At 38.0% G+C, this 20889-nt stretch overlaps 1 protein-coding gene and 1 long non-coding RNA gene across 3 annotated transcripts in view; one reads left to right on the top strand and one right to left on the bottom strand.

Annotated features, from left to right (window-relative positions):
* Nucleotides 1–20889, top strand: part of anxa6 (annexin A6) — a 51236-nt gene that overhangs the window by 20271 nt on the left and 10076 nt on the right. For both annotated transcript variants that reach the window (XM_022671949.2, XM_022671951.2), the window contains exons 6-20: nt 1131–1221; nt 1869–1948; nt 4861–4917; nt 5071–5164; nt 5443–5538; nt 5632–5690; nt 7211–7333; nt 7898–7956; nt 8772–8850; nt 10435–10516; nt 10636–10730; nt 11898–12011; nt 14816–14906; nt 18687–18766; nt 19042–19095. In XM_022671949.2, the coding sequence (XP_022527670.2) occupies nt 1131–1221; nt 1869–1948; nt 4861–4917; nt 5071–5164; nt 5443–5538; nt 5632–5690; nt 7211–7333; nt 7898–7956; nt 8772–8850; nt 10435–10516; nt 10636–10730; nt 11898–12011; nt 14816–14906; nt 18687–18766; nt 19042–19095 (1254 nt within the window). The remainder of the gene's footprint in view (nt 1–1130; nt 1222–1868; nt 1949–4860; nt 4918–5070; nt 5165–5442; nt 5539–5631; nt 5691–7210; nt 7334–7897; nt 7957–8771; nt 8851–10434; nt 10517–10635; nt 10731–11897; nt 12012–14815; nt 14907–18686; nt 18767–19041; nt 19096–20889) is intronic.
* Nucleotides 17006–18568, bottom strand: LOC125799200 (uncharacterized). The gene is made up of 3 exons (XR_007438028.1): nt 18429–18568; nt 18226–18268; nt 17006–17730 (listed from the first exon to the last, which is right to left on the bottom strand). It is a non-coding gene; the product is annotated as an uncharacterized LOC125799200 (long non-coding RNA).

Consider the following 20889-nt stretch of genomic DNA (forward strand, 5'->3'; position numbering starts at 1 on the left):
TTTAAAATAAGACTCCCTTTATAAAGGATTTATAAATGGTTTACAATTAGTTTCTTAATGGTTACTAATTAGCTTGTAAATGCCTTAAAAACATTAATAATCAGTTATAACACATACATAGAAGTGCAACATTACAGATGGCTGTGGGTTCACTACTGGACAAACAACAGGTCATAGTTGCCCCTTCTACATATGTGTTATAACTGATTATTAATCGTTTTTAAGGCATTTACAACCTACTAAGTAACCATTAACTAACTAATTGTAAACCATTTATAAACCCTTTATAAAGGTAGTCTTATTTTAAAGTGGTACCGAAAAAACACAGAATTAAAAAAATCAAGAATACACTACTGCAACAAAATGAAAATCTTAATTATTTTTTTATTATTGCATACAATATGATAATGCACACCCCTAAGTAAGATATTAAAAAATCGAAGAATTTTATCAGAATTGTAACAGAAATCACTGATCCAGAATGGCATGATACTAATAACAATGCACTTCAAATATCTCCATATATCCAGGATTAAAATAAAATAATTGATACTGGACAGATATAATTAATAGTCTCTAGTACAATTCCCTAAATAATAGGAATGAGAGCAGTGTGATTTTTTCTTTTGCTAACTACAATTAAAAAGTAGTACCCTGATGTGATAATTAGGGGTGGGTTATATGGCACGATATTTGAGGGTATAATATTGTTCAATATTGTTTAAAAATTTGGAGATATAATTGTGTATGATAAGATGTGCCACACCCCTTTCTAACAGTTTTGAAAGTAAAGCTGATTTTCAGCCCTGTAACTATACAGTTAAGGTACTGAACTCCAGAACTCAGAATCAGACTGTCAGATTGTTACTGTAACCTGTGATGAACTGAAGTGTTCAGTATGCAGCTCTGCATGGTTTGCTGAGCAGCTTGTGCAGCTCTGATGCTAATGCTATGTAACCAGCTAAGCTAGCTGGGATGCTTTAATTTAGATGCATATGCTGCTGCACCATGAAATACACAATATAACACAATATAACTGTCCTTACCTCCACTGTATGGAGCAGTACAGACACTGGATCAATACTTCTGATTGATTAACTGAAAGCATTGTGTGATGATCTCTCCTGCAGGGAGCCGGGACAGATGAGAAATGCCTGATTGAAATTCTCGCCTCCAGGACTAACCAACAAATCCACGACCTTGTGGCGGCATACAACGATGGTGAGACGTTTCAACAATAAAATATATAAAACAGTTTAATTCTTTCAGACGCTGCATTGAAAAATAAGATGCGTAATATTTGCTTGTAGTATTGTAGTACGTTAACTTACTTTCTTAAAAGTGATGCATTGTACTTTTAGTGAACTAATGTAACAGTTTGCTAAAAATGTACAAAGGTATATTTGTAAAAAAAAGTATTTTAGAAGTATATTGAAGTACATTAAACTAAAAGTGTACTTAATAGTAGTCTATTTTTTCGAAATACACTATACTGTACTTTTTAAAAAGTATGATCAAAGTTTAATTTTAAACATTTGATGAAAGCATAAAATTAATGTATTTTTAATATATTTTAAGTAAGTACATAAATCTGTTAGTATATTTACAACATATTTAGACATTTCTCAATATGTTTTAAGTACAATTAAGTATATATATTTTTTACCAGGGGTAATAAATAAAAAATATTAAATATTTTGGTTAATTGGATTTATTTGCTATATAACTAGATTTTCTAGTAGAATATTATAGAGTCTTCTTTTTTCTTTTCCTCATTACTGACAGAAAAACAGCATCACTATAGATAATTCAGGTCTGAAAGAGTTAACATGAGTTTTCAATGTTTGTGTTAATGCGTGTGTTCCCAGCGTACGGTCGAGACATTGAGCAAGACATTATAGGAGACACTTCAGGACACTTTAAGAAGATGCTGGTTGTTCTGCTCCAGGTTGGTGTCTGTGATATACTGTTCAATACCAGTTAAAAATTTGGTCACACCTTAAATTCATTTTGTTTCATTCTTTTAAAATGTTCTGAATTGTAGATTAATACTTAGGTGATCCAAACTATGAAGAAATTTGTGTTTTTCCTTTTTGTCCTTCCTGTCCTGCTTTTCTGTCCTCTCTTTTGTTTTCCTTGCCATGTGCTCCTTAGCACACGGTTCTGTTTTTTTCTGACTTTTCTCCTCCCTTTGTCTCAGCCCTAACCCCACCCAGTCATTAGTGTTTTTGCCTGTTTTATTTGTTACCCCGCCCCCTCGTTTTCTCCCCCAGGTGTTCCCTGTTTCCCAGTTTGTATATATACCCCATGTGTTCCTTTGTTTTCTGTTGTGCTTTTTGTTTGACCCTGTTGTGTTTAACCCTGCTTTATTGTTTATTGCTGTTAGTTTAAGCCTCAGTCCTGCCATGTTTGCAAGTTTCTGATTTGCTTTCTTTAGTTTGTTAATTTCCTTGTTTGTTTATGTATGCTTCTTTGTTTGTTATATCTAGCTATTCCTTTTAAGTTTTTAGTAATTGTCTTTTCGTTTCTGTGCTGTTCATTTGTCTCAGTTTTTGTTCATTGCTTATTTTTTTAAATGTCAGAAAATTGAAAACTGAATTGCATTTGCATCCAGCCTCAGAATCGTTACAATTTAGTAGTAAAAAATAATAATCAAACCAGAAATATTTCAAGAATTTGGAAGTATCCTCATTAAGTTCAATCAAAAACATTGAAACAAAAAAATTATGAAACTGACACTCGTCAGGACCGCCCCAGGAAAGGAAGAGCAGGAGTTTCCTCTGTTGTACAGGATAAGTTCATGAGAGTTACCAGCACTTCAAATAATAGCGTCTAAATGCTTCTTCACAGAGTATTTTGGTTTGTTTACCACTTTTAAGTTACTACATGATTCCTTATGTGTTCCTTCATAGTCTGAATCACTTAAGTATTTATTTCACTGAGGGAAAATAAATAACTAAAAATACTGAATGAGAAGGTGTGTCCAAACTTTTGACTGGTAGTGTTTTAGGTTCCAGAATGTTTAATTCTAAAATTAATTTTCTACTGCAAAATTATATAGTGTGTATGTATTATATACAGTGCCCTCCATAATTATTGGCACCCCTGGTTAAGATGTGTTCTTTAGCTTCTCATAAATTGAGTTTTTTTTCAAAATAATATAGGACCACGATGGGAAAAAAAAGTAAAGTCCAACCTTTAACTCAAGTAAATTTTAAGGGGGAAATAAAATCCCTGACTAAGAAATAATTATTCTTCATAAAATCACCTGTTCCACAATTATTGGCACCCCTAACAATTCTTAGGAAATAAATTTAATAAAAGTATTTCTGTCACTTCTACAGTAGTTTACGAAGTTGATCAGAGTATGTAGGAACATTTAATTAGTAATTCACAACTTCCTGTTTCCCTGGGGTATAAATATGACGTGACACAGAGGCCATTTATCTTCAACATGGGAAAGACAAAGAAACATACCATTCAAGTGAGGCAGATGTGTGTTGACCTTCACAAGTCAGGCAATGGCTACAAGAAAATCGCTACTCGCCTACACCTGTCCATATCTGCTGTCAGAGGAATTATTAAGAAGTTTAAAACAACTGGAACAGTGGTAAACAAGCCTGGACGAGGACGCAAGTTTATTTTGCCACCACGCACAGTGAGGAGGATGATAAGAGAAATAAAAAGTTCTCCAAAGCTCACTGTTACAGAATTGCAACAAATGGTAGCTTCTTGGGGTCACAAAGTCTCCAAAACAACCATCAGGCGCTATCTACATGCCAACAAGCTGTTTGGGAGGCATGCACGGAAGAAACCATTTCTCACTCACAATCATAAACGCAAACGTTTGGAGTTTGCTAAGCGGTACTATGACTTCAACTGGGACCGTGTGCTTTGGTCAGATGAAACAAAGATAGAGCTTTTTGGCAACAAATGCTCTAAGTGGGTCTGGCGTAACACAAGAGCTGAGTATGCAGAAAAGCACCTCATGCCCACTGTGAAATACGGCGGGGGATCAGTGATGCTGTGGGCCTGTTTCTCTTCTAAAGGCCCTGGGAACCTTGTTAGGGTGCATGGCATCATGAATGCTCTAAAATACCAGGACATTTTAAAACAAAATCTGGTGGCTTCTGCCCGAAAGCTGAAGATGGGTCGTCACTGGGTCTTTCAGCAAGATAATGACCCTAAACATGTGGCCAAATCTACACAGAAATGGTTCACCGCAACCAGAATCAAGCTCCTCCCATGGCCATCTCAGTCCCCAGACCTCAACCCCATTGAAAACCTGTGGGGTGAGCTGAAGAGGAGAGTGCAGAGGAGAGGACCCAGGTCGTTGGATGATTTAGAGAGAATGTGCAAAGAGGAATGGTCAAAGATCCCTCTTTCTGTATTCTCCCATCTTGTGAAACATTACAGGAGAAGATTAGGTGCTGTTTTGTTGGCAAAAGGGGGTTGTACAAAGTATTAACATCAGGGGTGCTAATAATTGTGGCACACATGATTTGATGTTAAATAATTATTTCTTAATGTGGGATTTTTTTTCCTACTGAATAAATTCACTTGAGTTAAAGGTTGTATTTTACTCTTTTTTTCCATCGTGGTCCTATATTATTTTGAACAAAACTCAATTTATGAGAAGCTAAAGAACACATCTTAACCAGGGGTGCCAATAATTATGGAGGGCACTGTACAATAAGGCATCATCCACACTTCATATAATACAAGACAACCTCAAGATCTAATTATATACTTCAGGACATTTTTTTTAGAATGCTATATTTATGTTTGTCTCAAAAAATGATGTTTTTGGAGTTCTGTAAGTCTATGTTTAGAGATGATGACCATGCATTTATCTCTCAGGGGACCAGAGAAGACGATGGTGTGGTACATGAAGAGGTTATAGAGGAAGATGCACAGGTCAGTAGTGAGAGGTGGCGTCACACTTCCTGGTTTGTCCAGGGAGTTTCCTTTTTTTGAAAAATGTCAGTTTTACAGTTGTAATTTTACCGTATACAAGTAAAAAAATATTTAAATAAAAAAAAAAAAATGTGTGTGTGTTTGTGTGTGCAGGCCCTGTACGCTGCAGGTGAAGAGCAGTGGGGGACGGATGAGTCGATCTTCATCATGCTCCTGGGGAACCGGAGTGTGACCCACCTACAACTGGGTACAAAAACCACATATATACATATAAATACTGAAAACACACACACACACACACACACACACACACACACACACACACACACACACACACTGCATCTGCAGAACATCTGGCAGGTCTTGTGTATTTAACAAAAGTTCTCTAGGGAAGGACAACTGGTTAACTGATGACAGCTACTGTAGCACAAACAGCTGATTTTACTAATTGTAAACTATTTATAAACCCTTTCTATAGGTGTTTACAGGCTGTTACCTCTGTCTCTGTGTGTGTGTGTTGTTCAGTGTTTGACGAGTATCAGAAGATAGCGGAGAAGTCGATTGAGGACAGCATTAAGAGCGAGCTGTCGGGGGATTTTGAGAGGCTGATGCTGGCTGTGGGTAAGTATCTGTTCTGGGAGCTGTTCTGCTGATATTAATTATGTGCTGTGCTACGCTGACGTCAGCTCTGTGTGTGTGTGTGTTTCCCTGCAGTGCAGTGTATCAGGAGTCGGCCCATGTTCTTCGCCAAGCGTCTCTACAAATCCATGAAGGTAATCGCTAATGCTGCAGGTCTACTGCGAGGCTGTTTAATGTCTGTGTCACATGTGACTCTGTGGATGGAGGAATGTTAAATACCTGCACTTAAATTTCAGAAATTAAATATCCCATCCATCAGCACTCACTATCTGCACTAGCTCAGATCTAGCTCCAATCCCACAATTCCCATCACCTTGCCATGAGCATGCTGGCCAGTGTTCAACCTCACTCACAAGATAACGCCTCACAACTTATACAGGTGTGGGAGCATTCCTAAGCCATCCCCTGAGATAACACTTCATGATCAGTTTACATACTGCATTGTTTTTTGGCTTCCAGAAGAACATGGCAAAAGTCACGGGACATGTCAATTTATTAACCCCTACAGAATAAAAACTACAAATGAAAAATCTAATGAAACTCTACTGTCACAATTAGGAAAACACCATTAGAAATACTCCAAAATAACAGATGTTTTTTTCTTCTGTAATGTTAGCGGTTGATGATACAATGTTTTACATGTAAAGGGAGAGAAAAATATGTCTCTGTGTGCTCATGGTTATAGTGCTCCAGAGCGCCATCTGGTGTTTAGGGCTATTCAGTCTGTTCTTTGTAGGTGTATGTTTTACTGTATAATGTGTGTCTACTGTAATTAATCCACATCTCTCTCGTTCTTTCTTTTTTCTCTCTCTCTCTGTATCTCTCTCTCTTTCTCTCTCTCTCTCTCTCTCTCTTTCTCTCCTCATTCCTTTTCTCTCTCTTCTATCTCTCTCCCCCTGTATCTCTCTCTCTCTTTCTCTCCTCATTCCTTTTCTCTCTCTTCTATCTCCCTCCCCCTGTATCTCTCTCTTTCTCTCCTCATTCCTTTTTCTCTCTTCTATCTCTCTCCCCCTGTATCTCTCTCTCTCTCTCTCTTTCTCTCCTCATTCCTTTCTCTCTCTTCTATCTCCCTCCCCCTGTATCTCTCTCTTTCTCTCCTCATTCCTTTTTCTCTCTCTTCTATCTCCCTCCCCCTGTGTCTCTCTCTCTCTCTCTAAATATTACGTTGCAAACAGGAACAAAGTGATTATTTTAAACTTCTTGTATGGTGCTGATAAGTTGGTGCACTGGTGCACTAGGAATAATCGGATAAAGGGTTGTGGAGGCTCTGATCTGGTCTTGATGGTCAGAGGATTGGTGATGAAGAGATTGGTGGTAGAATTCACTTACTACACCCTCATTGATGATGTGGATCGATTTGTGAACCATATAAATTGGGTAGTTTTGAATGAAATGTGTGTTTTTTTGTTTTTTGTTTTCATTTCTTGTTTTTTCTTGGTTTTCTTGGTTTTTCTTGGTTTTATAATTTTGAGCTGGTTATAGTCTCTGTTTTATGTAAAATGTGTTAATTAAAGGCACTTAAGTATCTCTCTCTCTCTCTCTCTCTCTCTATCTCTCTATATATATATATATATATATATATATATATATATATATATATATATATATATATATATATATATATATATATATATATATTTCTCTCTGTGTTCAGGGTTTGGGTACAGCTGATAACACTCTGATCAGAATAATGATTTCCCGATCAGAGATCGATATGTTGGACATTAGAGAGTGCTTCAGGCTGCGCTATGAGAAATCTCTACACAACATGATTCAGGTACAGTACTCTACTCTACTCTACTGTCAGGCCAATATCAGTGTTCTATATCAGTCTGTATATTATCAGTGATCAATACTAACAATAATGTAGTGCCTAGAATTGGCTGGTATTATCAGCCTGTGCATAATTTGTCTAGTTACCTGTGTACATTAGAAGCCCACAGAAAATCCACAAAAACACAAAAATTAAAGCAAAGACTGGCAAAATCCAAACTAAAATTATTTTCAAATAACTGCAAAGCATTTTAAAGTAACCAAGTACATTTAAAAATATATATATATATTTGTTATATATTTTTTCTCTTTTTAATTTGCACCATACACCTTTTTTCTTTAATTATTAAACAAATTGATTGTGGATTTATTTGGTTATGCATAAAACTTTTGGCACAAAATTCACTCCATAATTTCCATCAATAGAAATATAAATGTAAACTAATACTGGGTTGTTTTTATTCCTTTCCTTTAACATATAAAACATACTTTTTTAGTGTTTATGAAAAAGAATATCACAGATCATAGTTATTTACAGAACTGTATCATCTTGCTTAAACCCCAACAGGACGACACTTCTGGAGAGTACAAGCGCACTCTGCTGAAGCTGTGCGGTGGAGATGACGAGTAAGTGTGCCAAAAATCATGGGACAGCAGTATTTAAATTGATGCAGAAGTATGAGGTGCTATCTTCTAAATAAGTCTCAATACTGGCCAGCATGCTCACAGAAGACGAATATGAATTATGGGAGTTTGAGTAAAGGTGATAGTTGATAGATGTTAGCTTAGAAGTGATAGATACTATAATACTAATGCATTATAAAATATACAGTACTAGTCAAAAGTTTGGACACAAATAAAATAGATTAAAAAAAAAAATAAAAAAAAAATTATTCATTATTTATTTTTTCTGCGTTGTAGATTAACACTAAAGTCACACAAACTATGGAATTATTCAATCATACAAAAAAAAAGTTAAACAAACAGAATATGTTTTATATTTTAGATTCTTCAAAGTAGAACCTCTTGCTTAGATAGAGACAGTTTTGCACATCTTGGCTGGATTTTCTCAGTCAGCTTTATGAGGTGGAGTCACTTGGAATTCAGGCTTTCAGTTAACAGCTGTGCTGAACTCATCAAGAGTTAATTACTTGAATTTCTTGTCTCTTAATGTGTTTGAGAGCATCAGTTAAAGTAAAGTAGTGAAGAGGTAAAGTTACAGGTATACAGTGAATAGTGAATATTTGAGTAATGTTTTAATCCATATTAAGTATTCTCAAGTACTGTCACAAAGGCTGTCAAAAACTTTATGATGAAACTGGCACTCATCAGGACCGCCCCAGGAAAGGAAGAGCAAGAGTGAATGATGGCTAAATGAATGATGTTCTGAGCTTAATAGGAGAATGGAGTTTTATTTATATGTATATATATTTTTTTTTCAGTATTGCAGGAGAGTTCTTCCCTGAAGCCGCTCAGATCGCCTACAAGATGTGGGAAATCAGCGCCATGACCAAAGTCCAGGTCTGTGGCCTTCATTAAATTACCTCATATTACCCACACACACACACACACACAATGACACACACACTGGCCTCCCCAGTGACCTGTTGTTAGCTGTTAGTCTGTCCAGCGCTGATCAGTCGTGCCCTGTGGAGTACAGTAGGGCTTTTGTTGGAGTGCAGATCGCACCAGAATGCCTCACATTTCACAGATCAGCATCCTGAACTGACCCGCCACCAGTTCCTCCAGTTCCACCAGTTCTTACACTGCTGTCCTTCACCCAGTCTCACCACCCAGAGCTGTCCTCAGAGCTTTCTGTAGTGGGAGTGTTAGATCATACCCTGATCAGCTGATCTGATCTGACCAATGCTTCTCAAACAAATCGCCAGAGACCACCAAGGATTCCAGACCTATGCTCTATAAACAAAGGCAAATACACTAGGACCAGCCAACCTGACAACACCTGAGCAACCACCCAAGACACAATAGCATCCACCTGGGAAACCATATTAACTGCCTAATAGCAAAATAGCAACTACTGTATTTTTCACACTATAAGGCGCACCGGATTATAAGGCGCATTGTCAATAAATGTCTATTTTCTGTTCTATTTCATACATAAGGCACACCGGATTATAAAGCACATTATGCAACACTAGTAAGGAACAGGGCTGTCGCCATGTTTTCCTTTTAATTCTCTTTATTTACAGTAAGCTTAGATTTGCCGATTTCCATTAAGGCTAGCCACGGTTAGCGCTACACTGAGGACTACACTGAGGAACCCTAAATGTTCCAGTAAGACGCAGACTACAGGCCGATAATACTCACCTCTGAACAGCGAAAGAGCTTGCGCTCCAGTAGCACTATAGCAAAAAAAACATTTGAATACTTGAATACCATAGCAACCACCTAGTTACTACTTAACAACACAAAAGCAACCACCTGGAATATCATACCCAACACTTAGTAACAGTCTAGCAACTACCTGGAAGTAGAATCCACTTAAGCTGTACAATCATTACACTTTTTGTAAGCGTTGTAAAGGTTAATGGTTGAAGCAGAACATTAAATATTGGCCCCACACTGAAAGAAAAAGAATTGTGGCTCAACTTAATTCAGCTAAGTCATCATTTATATATATATATATATATATATATATATATATATATATATATATATATATATATATATATATATATATATATATTGAGACCTCAAATAATGCAAAGAAAACGAGTTCATATTCATAACGTTTAGAAGTCATAGAGTTCAGAAATCAATATTTGGTGGAATAACCCTGGTTTTTTAATCATAGTTTTCATGCATATTGGCATGTTCTCCTCCACCAGTCTTACACACTGCTTTTGGATAACTTTATGCCTTTACTCCTGGTGGAAAAATTCAAGCAGTTCAGTTTGGTTTGATGGCTTGTGATCATCTATCTTCCTCTGGATTATATTCCAGAGGTTTTCAATTTGGTAAAATCAAAGAAACTCATAATTTTTAAGTGGTCTCTTATTTTTTCCAGAGCTGTATATGTGTGTATGTGTAAGTGTATATGAGTGTATTGAGCAGGCTCATTTCTCCTGTTGTCTCCATCTCCAGCTGAGGGGAACAGTCCGCCCTATCTCAGACTTCGATCCCGGCAGTGATGCTCAGGACCTGAGGAAGGCCATGAAGGGCTTTGGTGAGGAACATCTCTCAGATATGACCTTTAACTAAAACTCACAGGACTGCAGTTTATCTAGTCTTTAAACTGACTTTAAACCCCTTTATTAACCCATCATGCACCTCTGCTCTCTGCAGGAACGGACGAGGACACGATCATCGAAATTGTTGCGAAAAGGAGCAACGAACAGCGACAGGAGATCAGACACGTCTTCAAATCAATACTGGGACGGGTGAGGATCTTCACATAAGATAAACGTGAACCTACTGCCTACATGAACCTCCATTCAGTACTTTTGGGATGAGTTGGGGAGATTCAATCACACTCCTGTCACTGAATGCTATCAAATCCTCACAGCGATGCAGTATAAAGCGTTCCCTGGACAGCAGAGAACACTGGATAAATGTTTTTAGTACTTGATTTAGGACGTGTCTCAGTACTTTTGTCCATATAGTATATGTATATGTCTGACAGTTTCAAAACTAATCAGAACCCATTTTTAGGAAAGTGTATAATTGATTTTCAGTACTGTATAAAACTTGTTTTCAGCTGTACTTATAGTACATTTTCAGTACATCATAGAACACTGATTTTCATTACTGTACAGATTACATGTTTCCAGTACTATAATAAAAACTTTTCAGTACTGTATAAAGCACTTCCAGTATAATATAGAAATGCTTTCCAGTACTGTGTAAAACTTTTCAGTACTTTTAAGTACTGTTTAGGACACTCTATAGAACTCATTTTTAGTAGGGTATAAAAAACGTTTAGTTTAATTTAGAATTCATTTTTACAGTATAATACAGAACTCATTTTAGGTACTGTATAGAGCATTATTTCAGTACTGTTTAAAACTAGTCAGTACTTTTTAGTACTGAATAAAACACTTTATATATAACTAATTTTAGGAAGGTATAAAACACTTATCTGTATTGTATGCAGCTCATTTTCAGTACTGTATACAACACTTTCAGAATAATATAGACATGCTTTTAAGTACTGTGTAGAACATGTTTCAGTATTTTCAGTACTTTATAGAACTACAGTAATTTTCAGTTCTGTATAAAACACTTTCAGTATAATATAGAAATGCTTTTCAGTACTGTATAGAATATGTTTTTAGTATAGTATAAACCTTTTCAATACTCTTTTGTTCATTTCAGGAATGTGTAGAGCACAGTTTTAATTCAATATAGCATTTATTTCCAGAACTGTATTGCATTTCCTTTCAGTATTTTTCAGTACAATATAAATATTGTCTTTAGTATGTATTGAATTGGGCTGCTTTTCTATACTGTATAGAACACATTTTTTTATATAGTACTATATAGAATTAATTCATTTTAATGTGCTGAACTATTTACCAGCTGTTGATCTGTGTGTTTCTGCTCTGCAGGACCTGATGGCAGATCTGAAGTCAGAGCTTTCTAAGAATCTGTGCCGTCTGATCATGGGCCTGATGATGACCCCGGCAGAGTTTGATGCCAAAATGATGAAGAAAGCCATGGAGGTACAGTGAAACGGCACAGTTCTTTAACAGATGGGGTTTAACAGGGGGTTTTAACAGTGGCGTGCAGTGAATATAGTGGGTACCCCTTCTAAAACAATACAATAACTTCATATTCTCTCTCTTGACTGAGTTATATTAACTTATTACACATTAACAGCCCACAAATACAACAGCTCCAAACTACAAAAGTATACAATAGACCCAACAATAAATGCTTAATGTTCCTACATATAGAGGCGTTCAACAAATATCACTCATTTGTATGACGACAGTCCGCCAGAGCAGCCAAAACATTAAGTACACACAAAAACTCACCAGTCAGGCGGCCTTTTATTGTGAATTAGTTTCACATTGAAGGACAGCCTTTAAAAAGGATATTTAATATGATGTGACACAATATCTGTCTGACTTGCAGTCGCAATTCCGTGATAGTTCACTAACTACTGAACTAATCCAGAATGCGCTCTGTTTTAGGACTAATCAGCGTGTACCCCTTCAGCACAGCACTGAGAAGGGGTAAGACAGCCATGGCCCCGCCCCCGGCGTGAAAATCATTAATCTCATTGGTTAGATTGTCTTAAGACTTTGCTAACAGACTCATTACTACACACGTCTCAAACTGTAAAGTTGCTGTTTTGGAGATACATGTTTTTTATTGGACAGTAACGATATACGCATTATGTGTCACTAGTAAGGAACAGGGGTGTTCCCATGTTTTCCATCTAATTCAGCAGGTTTTGCCACTGGGTGATGGGGTAACTACGTTAAGTAAAGCTAAGTTTAAAGTACTTAAAGTTTCAAAGTCAAACAAGCGCTGCATGTAAATCTACAGATTTCTCTAATGAAAAAGATTTTCAGATTTCCACTAAGGCTGGGTGCAGCAGCATAAGCAATAGCGGCTAACTGCTAGCGCTAGCAGGACATTAATGCCGCCAGACAGGGATACACTGGGGAACCCTGAGTGAAAATCATGAATCTGATTGGTTAGATTGTCTTAAGACTTTGCTGACAGACTCATTACTACACCCTTCTCAAAATCAGAAGAAGGGTCCACGCAGACACGCGGGGGCAGAAGCCAATTTTAAAAAGCTTTGATTGGTTAAAACAGCTGTCAGTCATATAAGAGACCCATAGCAACTGAAAAACACAGACTAATGCTTTGATTTAGTTGCTGTACAATAACTATAATATATATTTCCTGATTAAAAATTATGTAATTATTTACATGCTCCTATTGTCACCTCTCTTATCTGAAGGGTTAGAAGGGCCTCACTGCACACCACTGGGTTTTAATGTTCTGGCGGATCAGAGTATTCAGTAAGTCTGAAGTGTTTAGGTTGGGTGTTTTTGTGGAGATGAGATCATCCTCTGAAATCTTGCGGGAAATTCCAGTGTTATCTCTAATAAATACCGCCTACTCTGGGTGGACCTGCGTCCAGGCCTGGATCTCTGCTCTGATTGGTTAGCTGAGAGTCAGTGACCTGTGGGACACAGAGCCGGTTGATGACCTGTTTTTGTACAGGTTATCCAATCTGACCATGTTCAAACTAAACTGAGCAAACAACCACACAGACGTGTGGGGGAGCAGAGACTCTGTGTTTATCAGGGTTTGTTTAATAGAGGGATTTTATTATTCCAAATTATTATTATACTGCTGCTGAGATATGAACAGATCATTTTACTGATGACATACAGGGGTTGGACAATGAAACTGAAGCACCTGTCATTTTAGTGTGGGAGGATTCACGGCTAAATTGGAGCAGCCTGGTGGCCAATCTTCATTAATTGCACATTGCACCAGTAAGAGCAGAGTGTGGAGGTTCAATTAGCAGGGTAAGAGCACAGTTCTGCTCTAAATATTGCAATGCACACAACATTATGGGTGACATACCAGAGTTCAAAAGAGGACAAATTGTTGGTGCACGTCTTGCTGGAGCATCTGTGACCAAGACAGCAAGTCTTTGTGATGCATCAAGAGCCACGGTATCCAGGGTAATGTCATTATACCACCAAGAAGGACCAACCACATCCAACAGGATTAACTGTGGACGCTGTAAGAGGAAGCTGTCTGAAAGGGATGTTCGGGTGCTAACCCGGATTGTATCCAAAAAACATAAAACCATGGCTGATCAAATCACGGCAGAATTCAATGTGCACCTCAACTCTCCTGTTTCCACCAGAACTGTCCGTCACCACAATTAAATTATTGTGCTCTAAAAACAGGTGTTTCAGTTTCATTGTCCAACCCTTTGTACATTTGTCTGAACAGTTCACTCTCCTAAACTGGCGCTCTTTTGCTAAGGAACAGCACTTCACGTAAAGTTTCGGTTTCATCTTCCCCAGCATCCCAGGATTATTCCATGCTATTAACAAGTTTGTATTAATAAAGTTTTAAAGGTTCAGAAATCAATATTTGGTGGAATAACCCTGGTTTTTAATCACAGTTTTCATGCATCTTGGCATCATGTTCTCCTCCACCAGTCTTACACACTGCTTTTGGATAACTTTATGCCTTTACTCCTGGTGCAGAAATTCAAGCAGTTGCTGGCTACTAGTTACTTTGAAAAAGTTAGGGCCATTTAAGTTAAATATGATAAATTACTATCCTCAGAGCCTCACAGGTGGCTACACACTAAATATCTGGATAAAAATGACACTATACTACAGAACTAAAAAAGGGGACATGGTTTTAGCCAATCCTGGACTGTAAATCTTTCTTCTGATCCAGGGTCTTTGCATTTTCATGGGATTATTTTGGGATTAACATTTATGAGATGTAACCTATCTCCCTATCTGTTTCACAGGGAGCTGGGACAGATGAACACGCTTTAATTGAGATTCTGGTGACCAGGAGCAACCAGGAGATCCAGGATATGTGTGCTGCTTACAAGAAAGGTGAGAGGTGACCCTCCCATTCCCATACCCCACAACACCATCTGTCAGAAGCATTGAGAACATAATAAACTAGTGCTGAAGAAGTTCAGTCTTTACTGAGTTAAGAATGGCTCATCCCTGCTTTAACACACGTAAAGTATATTATTGGTGTTCAATGAAAATAAATGATCTAGTTTACTGCATAGTTTGAACACACAAACCGTCCCTTACTCTGTGTCAAAATTTATTGAAAAATGGACCAACAGAAGTTCTCCAAAATGACCTGAAGGAAAATCTTTTAACACTGACTTCCATTAAAAAAGATAAGAATGTTTTTTCTCTGTACTGTAAAGTTTCTATTTTGGAGATACATGTTTTATATTGGACAGTAACGATATACGCTGCGAAAAACGAAATCTTAGCAACTGAAATGATCTCATTTCAAGACAATAAATCTTATTTTTTTCTCTGATTTTTTTTTTGGCTTACTAAGCATTTTAAGTGTAAGATTATTTAGCTAATTTTGTGATTACTTTGAATTTGCATCTTATTTTAAATCATTTCAAATCAAAATAAGCGCAAAGAGTCACCAATCAAGTCATTCTGTTTCTTGTTTCCAAATTTAAGCAAAAAATCTGTTCAGATCATCTGTGATTTGTTCCATGATTTAAGTCTTACTTCACTTACTTTCACTTAATTATAAGGCACATTATGTGATACTAGTAAGGAACAGGGGTATTTCCATGTTTTCCTTCTAATTCAGCAGGTTTTGCCTCTGGGTGATGGGGTAACTACGTTAAGTAAAGCTAAGTTTAAAGTACTTAAAGTTTCAAAGTGAAACAAGCGCTGCATGTAAATCTACAGATTTCTCTAATGAAAACTGTTTATTTGGGTGAGTAAAATGCTTCCATTTGTTTACAGTAAGCTTAGACTTCCAGATTTCCACTAAGGCTGGGTGCAGCAGCATTAGCAATAGTGGCTAACTGCTAGCGCTAGCAGGACATAAATGCCGCCAGACAGTGCTACACTGAGGAACCCTGAGTGTTCCAGTAAACCAGGACGATGTTAGCTAGCGGTTCGTCCCACGTACCTCTTTTAACATGGTAATTGAGCAGGATACCACCCAATATACTCCCTTCTGAACAGCAAAAGGGCTAGCGCTTAGCATGGTTAGTGGCCAATGCTTATACTGCTCCAGTCTCAGTGCTGGAGAACTAAACTGAAACTCCTGTATAACTCTGTACTTCAGCAGAGTGACTTTACTGCTCCTTAAAACCTGACTGATAAAATTCATATATAAGGCGCACTAAGTGCGTTACTAAGTAACATGTTACTGACATCACTAGAGACATCATATTTAGGCCACACCCACACAATGGCGGGGGGGGGGGGGGGGCATTCTGCATTTGAAGAAAGGTAAGAATATTTAAAATAAAACTAGATATGACTGGATTCCCAGTGTTTGTTTACTATCCCAATTTGAGGAAAAATGACCCACAGAATATGTGTGTGTTAATGGAGATTTTACATTAAAAGAAAAATTATATTTAAGGACTAGTCTTAATCCCTGTGTGAGAAATCGACCCATAGTGTATTCTTGGAAGATCTGGTGTACCAGTAATGTCCTCCAGAGGGCAGCAGCAGCCCATCCTCATGGTTGCACATCAACAGATTATCACCACCACATTTTTACTCACTGTGCTGTTATGCTTTAGTTCATATTTATCTCATTTAAACCAACATTAAGACCTCATCAATCAATCATAACTGACCAGAGACTTCTTTCACAAAGGTGTTATATAGATAAAGGTTCATATACAACATTTTTCTTGAACTTGTATATTTTTCCAAACATATAAGTAGGTTTATGAACCAAAAACAGTTGTAAATCATTTTTATCTGATCATTTACCCTGAGAACCCATATCCAACACTTTTCTTGTAATATTTAGAATATTTATTTTTTTACTCAATCATATTCCTTAGTTCTCTTTCAATCTTTGAGATGTAACTAGGCAGTTTAACCATGTAGCTTCATGTAGCTTCACAGTTCATCACTACACACCTCCAGACTTCATGTAGCTTCAGAGTTCATCACTACACACCTCCAGACTTCATGTAGCTTCAGAGTTCATCACTACACACCTCCAAACTTCATGTAGCTTCAGAGTTCATCACTACACACCTCCAAACTTCATGTAGCTTCAGAGTTCATCACTACACACCTCCAAACTTCATGTAGCTTCAGAGTTCATCATCACTACACACCTCCAAACTTCATGTAGCTCCAGAGTTCATCATCACTACACACCTCCAAACTTCATGTAGCTTCAGAGTTCATCACTACACACCTCCAAACTTCATGTAGCTTCAGAGTTCATCACTACACACCTCCAAACTTCATGTAGCTTCAGAGTTCATCATCACTACACACCTCCAAACTTCATGTAGCTTCAGAGTTCATCACTACACACCTCCAAACTTCATGTAGCTTCAGAGTTCATCACTACACACCTCCAAACTTCATGTAGCTTCAGAGTTCATCACTACACACCTCCAAACTTCATGTAGCTTCAGATTAGTTCATCACTACACCCCACCAAACTTCATGTAGCTTCAGAGTTCATCACTACACACCTCCAAACTTCATGTAGCTTCAGATTAGTTCATCACTACACCCCACCAAACTTCATGTAGCTCCAGAGTTCATCATCACTACACACCTCCAAACTTCATGTAGCTTCAGAGTTCATCACTACACACCTCCAAACTTCATGTAGCTTCAGAGTTCATCACTACACACCTCCAAACTTCATGTAGCTTCAGAGTTCATCATCACTACACACCTCCAAACTTCATGTAGCTTCAGAGTTCATCACTACACACCTCCAAACTTCATGTAGCTTCAGAGTTCATCACTACACACCTCCAAACTTCATGTAGCTTCAGATTAGTCCATCACTACACACCTCCAAACTTCATGTAGCTTCAGAGTTCATCATCACTACACACCTCCAAACTTCATGTAGCTTCAGAGTTCATCACTACACACCTGCAAACTTCATGTAGCTTCAGATTAGTTCATCACTACACCCCACCAAACTTCATGTAGCTTCAGAGTTCATCACTACATACCTTCAACATTCATGTAGCTTCAGAGTTCATCACTACACACCTCCAAACTTCATGTAGCTTCAGAATTCATCATCACTACACACCTCCAAACTTCATGTAGCTTCAGAGTTCATCACTACACACCTCCAAACTTCATGTAGCTTCAGAGTTCATCACTACACAACTCCAAACTTCATGTAGCTTCAGCAGAGTTCATCACCACACACCTACAAACTTCATGTAGCTTCAGAGTTCATCATCACTACACACCTTCAAACTTCATGTAGCTTCAGAGTTCATCACTACACACCTCCAAACTTCATGTAGCTTCAGAGTTCATCACTACACACCTCCAAACTTCATGTAGCTTCAGAGTTCATCACTACACACCTCCAAACTTCATGTAGCTTCAGAGTTCATCACTACACACCTACAAACTTCATGTAGCTTCAGAGTTCATCACTACACACCTCCAAACTTCATGTAGCTTCAGAGTTCATCACTACACAGCTCCAAACTTCATGTAGCTTCAGCAGAGTTCATCACTACTCACCTCCAAACTTCATGTAGCTTCAGATTAGATCAGGAACAGTAGAGAACAGACAGACAGAATCTGAAAGTAACTGATATTAACAGTGCTGATATTTTGTGTTTATTTGTTTGTCTAATGTCTGTCATTTCCTCCCAGCCTTTAAGAAGAACCTGGAGGACGCCATTCGCTCCGACACCTCAGGACACTTCTGTCGTATCCTGGTCTCCCTGGCTCAGGTAATCAGCTACTCAAACTGATATTTGTCGATATTTTGTATTGATAATGTTGGTATCAGTTTATTCTAGGGCACCATACAGAAGACTGTACAACATTTAAACCTACATTTATAGGAAAAACACTGAAATTGTCACCATCATTATCACCTATTGCTTTTTATATTGTTCATATCAATACTGGAATTTTATTGTACTGAATTAAATACAATATAAAGAAAAAATATGTTGTAATATACATGTTGCCAATATCACCTCTCACTATCTTTATGATTCAGGGAGCACGTGATGAAGGCCCTGCTGACATGGGGAGAGCAGAAGAAGATGCCCAAGTAAGTGAGATGATTAGCATTCGCATTAGCTGCTAAATGCAGCACTAGCGCTAGTAAACGCTGCCTGATAGCGCTAGACTGTGGAACCTTGAGTGTTCCGGTAACCCAGGGAGCTATCAGCTAGGGGTTTGTCCCACATAGCTTGTTTTAACACGGGAAACATGCAGACTACAGTCCTATATACTCAGCGATTTGAAATTTAGTTTTACTATAGTAACTTTTATACATGTAGTTGTTGTTTATGTTCAGTTTCTTAAAAATACATTGCTCTTAAATTCACTTTGCATGCATATGTATGTTTTTTTGAATGGCCCTCACTCTCTCTCTCTCTCTCTTTCGCTCTCTCTCTTCCTCTCTCTCTCGTGCCCTCTTTCTCTCTTTCTCCGTCATTGTGCCCTTTCTCTCTCTCTCTCTCTCTGTCTCTCTCTCTCTCTTTCTCTCTCTCTCTCTGTAGTAATATGCTTAGGAAAAAAATATTTGTAGTTTAATCAGTTAAAGAAATGCTGTAGTTTTGTTCTTAATAAAGCTCCACAATCAGGCTTAAAGGTGCATTATGTAGGACCTGAGAGCAAGCGTGTGACATGGCTACAGCAGTCTAATTTCAAAACACCAGACTAGTAGGAGAGGCGGAGATCTTAAGAGTACGAGCGAGAGTAGAGGAGAAATACAGCAATTCTAAACTCTTTTAAAACCCGTATCTAGCGTTATATTGACTGTATGTTACACGATGGAGAGCTAGATCGCAAGATCCACGATGTGCTGGACTGCAGCTCCGCAAGAGTACCTGACTGAGTTAGCTAGTGTGGTGTATTAAAATGGTAAAAACGCTGTATTTCATATGTAAGTGTATTCATATGGAATACTGTCCATATGAATACACGTAGAATACTGGGTCATTGAGTTCATTGGAGCACTGGGAGTGAGGGTCCTGGGGTTCGTTGGAATGTAGCCAAGGGGATAACTCCAGTTGATGTAGTAAAGACAAACAATCCTTTAATTAAAGGCATTACAAAATTGTCAAAGAAGTGGAACAAGCGATGGCCGGATATAGAATGCAGGTGGCCAGTTGAGGGGACTCTCAACCCAGATGTTATTGAAGTATTGAAGGTACTTGTGGCCACATACAAAGCAAACCAAAAGAAGGGGAAGAAAGGGGAGAGATGCAAAGAGAAAAGGAGGATGGAACTTGGAGTGCTTGAATTGTTTTCGCAAGAAGGCCAGAAACTAATCAAAGCTAATCAGGAGAGAAGAATAAAAGGCGCCGAAGAAATTGAGAAAAACACAATAAAGATTGAGAAACAGATGGCTGAAGTCAATGCACCATTCTCTCATGTAAATTCAGCGAAGAAACCTCCACCGTACGAGAAAGAAGTGAAGTTTAAAGAAGTCTATCCTCAAGTTCCAGTAATCAGTCAAGAGGGTGAATATCAAATCACGGATGATGACGATCGGATAATGGAAGCAGGCAAACCAGAGACAATCATAAAAATGTTTCCGCATGCCAAGAGCAAGAGGACAGCAAGATGGCTGTTGACCAAGGGACTTCTGAAGCTGGGAAAATTAAGACGAGAAGAGGATGAAGACAATAGCGAGTGGGAGGAAGCTACAGGAGGCTATGACCCAACTGTTAGGAAGTTACTGGCTAAGGCAGAAAGAAAAGGAGACAAGTCAAGAAAACATGGCGATTCTGATGACACAAGCTCCAATGACAGTGACAGAGAAGACAGCGATCATGACTGGAGTAACAGATATTCGGCGTCCTCAAGAGGATTTGTCCCTGACACATCGAGCCCA

This window comes from Astyanax mexicanus, chromosome 2 (genome assembly GCF_023375975.1).
Source record: "Astyanax mexicanus isolate ESR-SI-001 chromosome 2, AstMex3_surface, whole genome shotgun sequence".
Classification (NCBI taxonomy): domain Eukaryota; kingdom Metazoa; phylum Chordata; class Actinopteri; order Characiformes; family Acestrorhamphidae; genus Astyanax; species Astyanax mexicanus.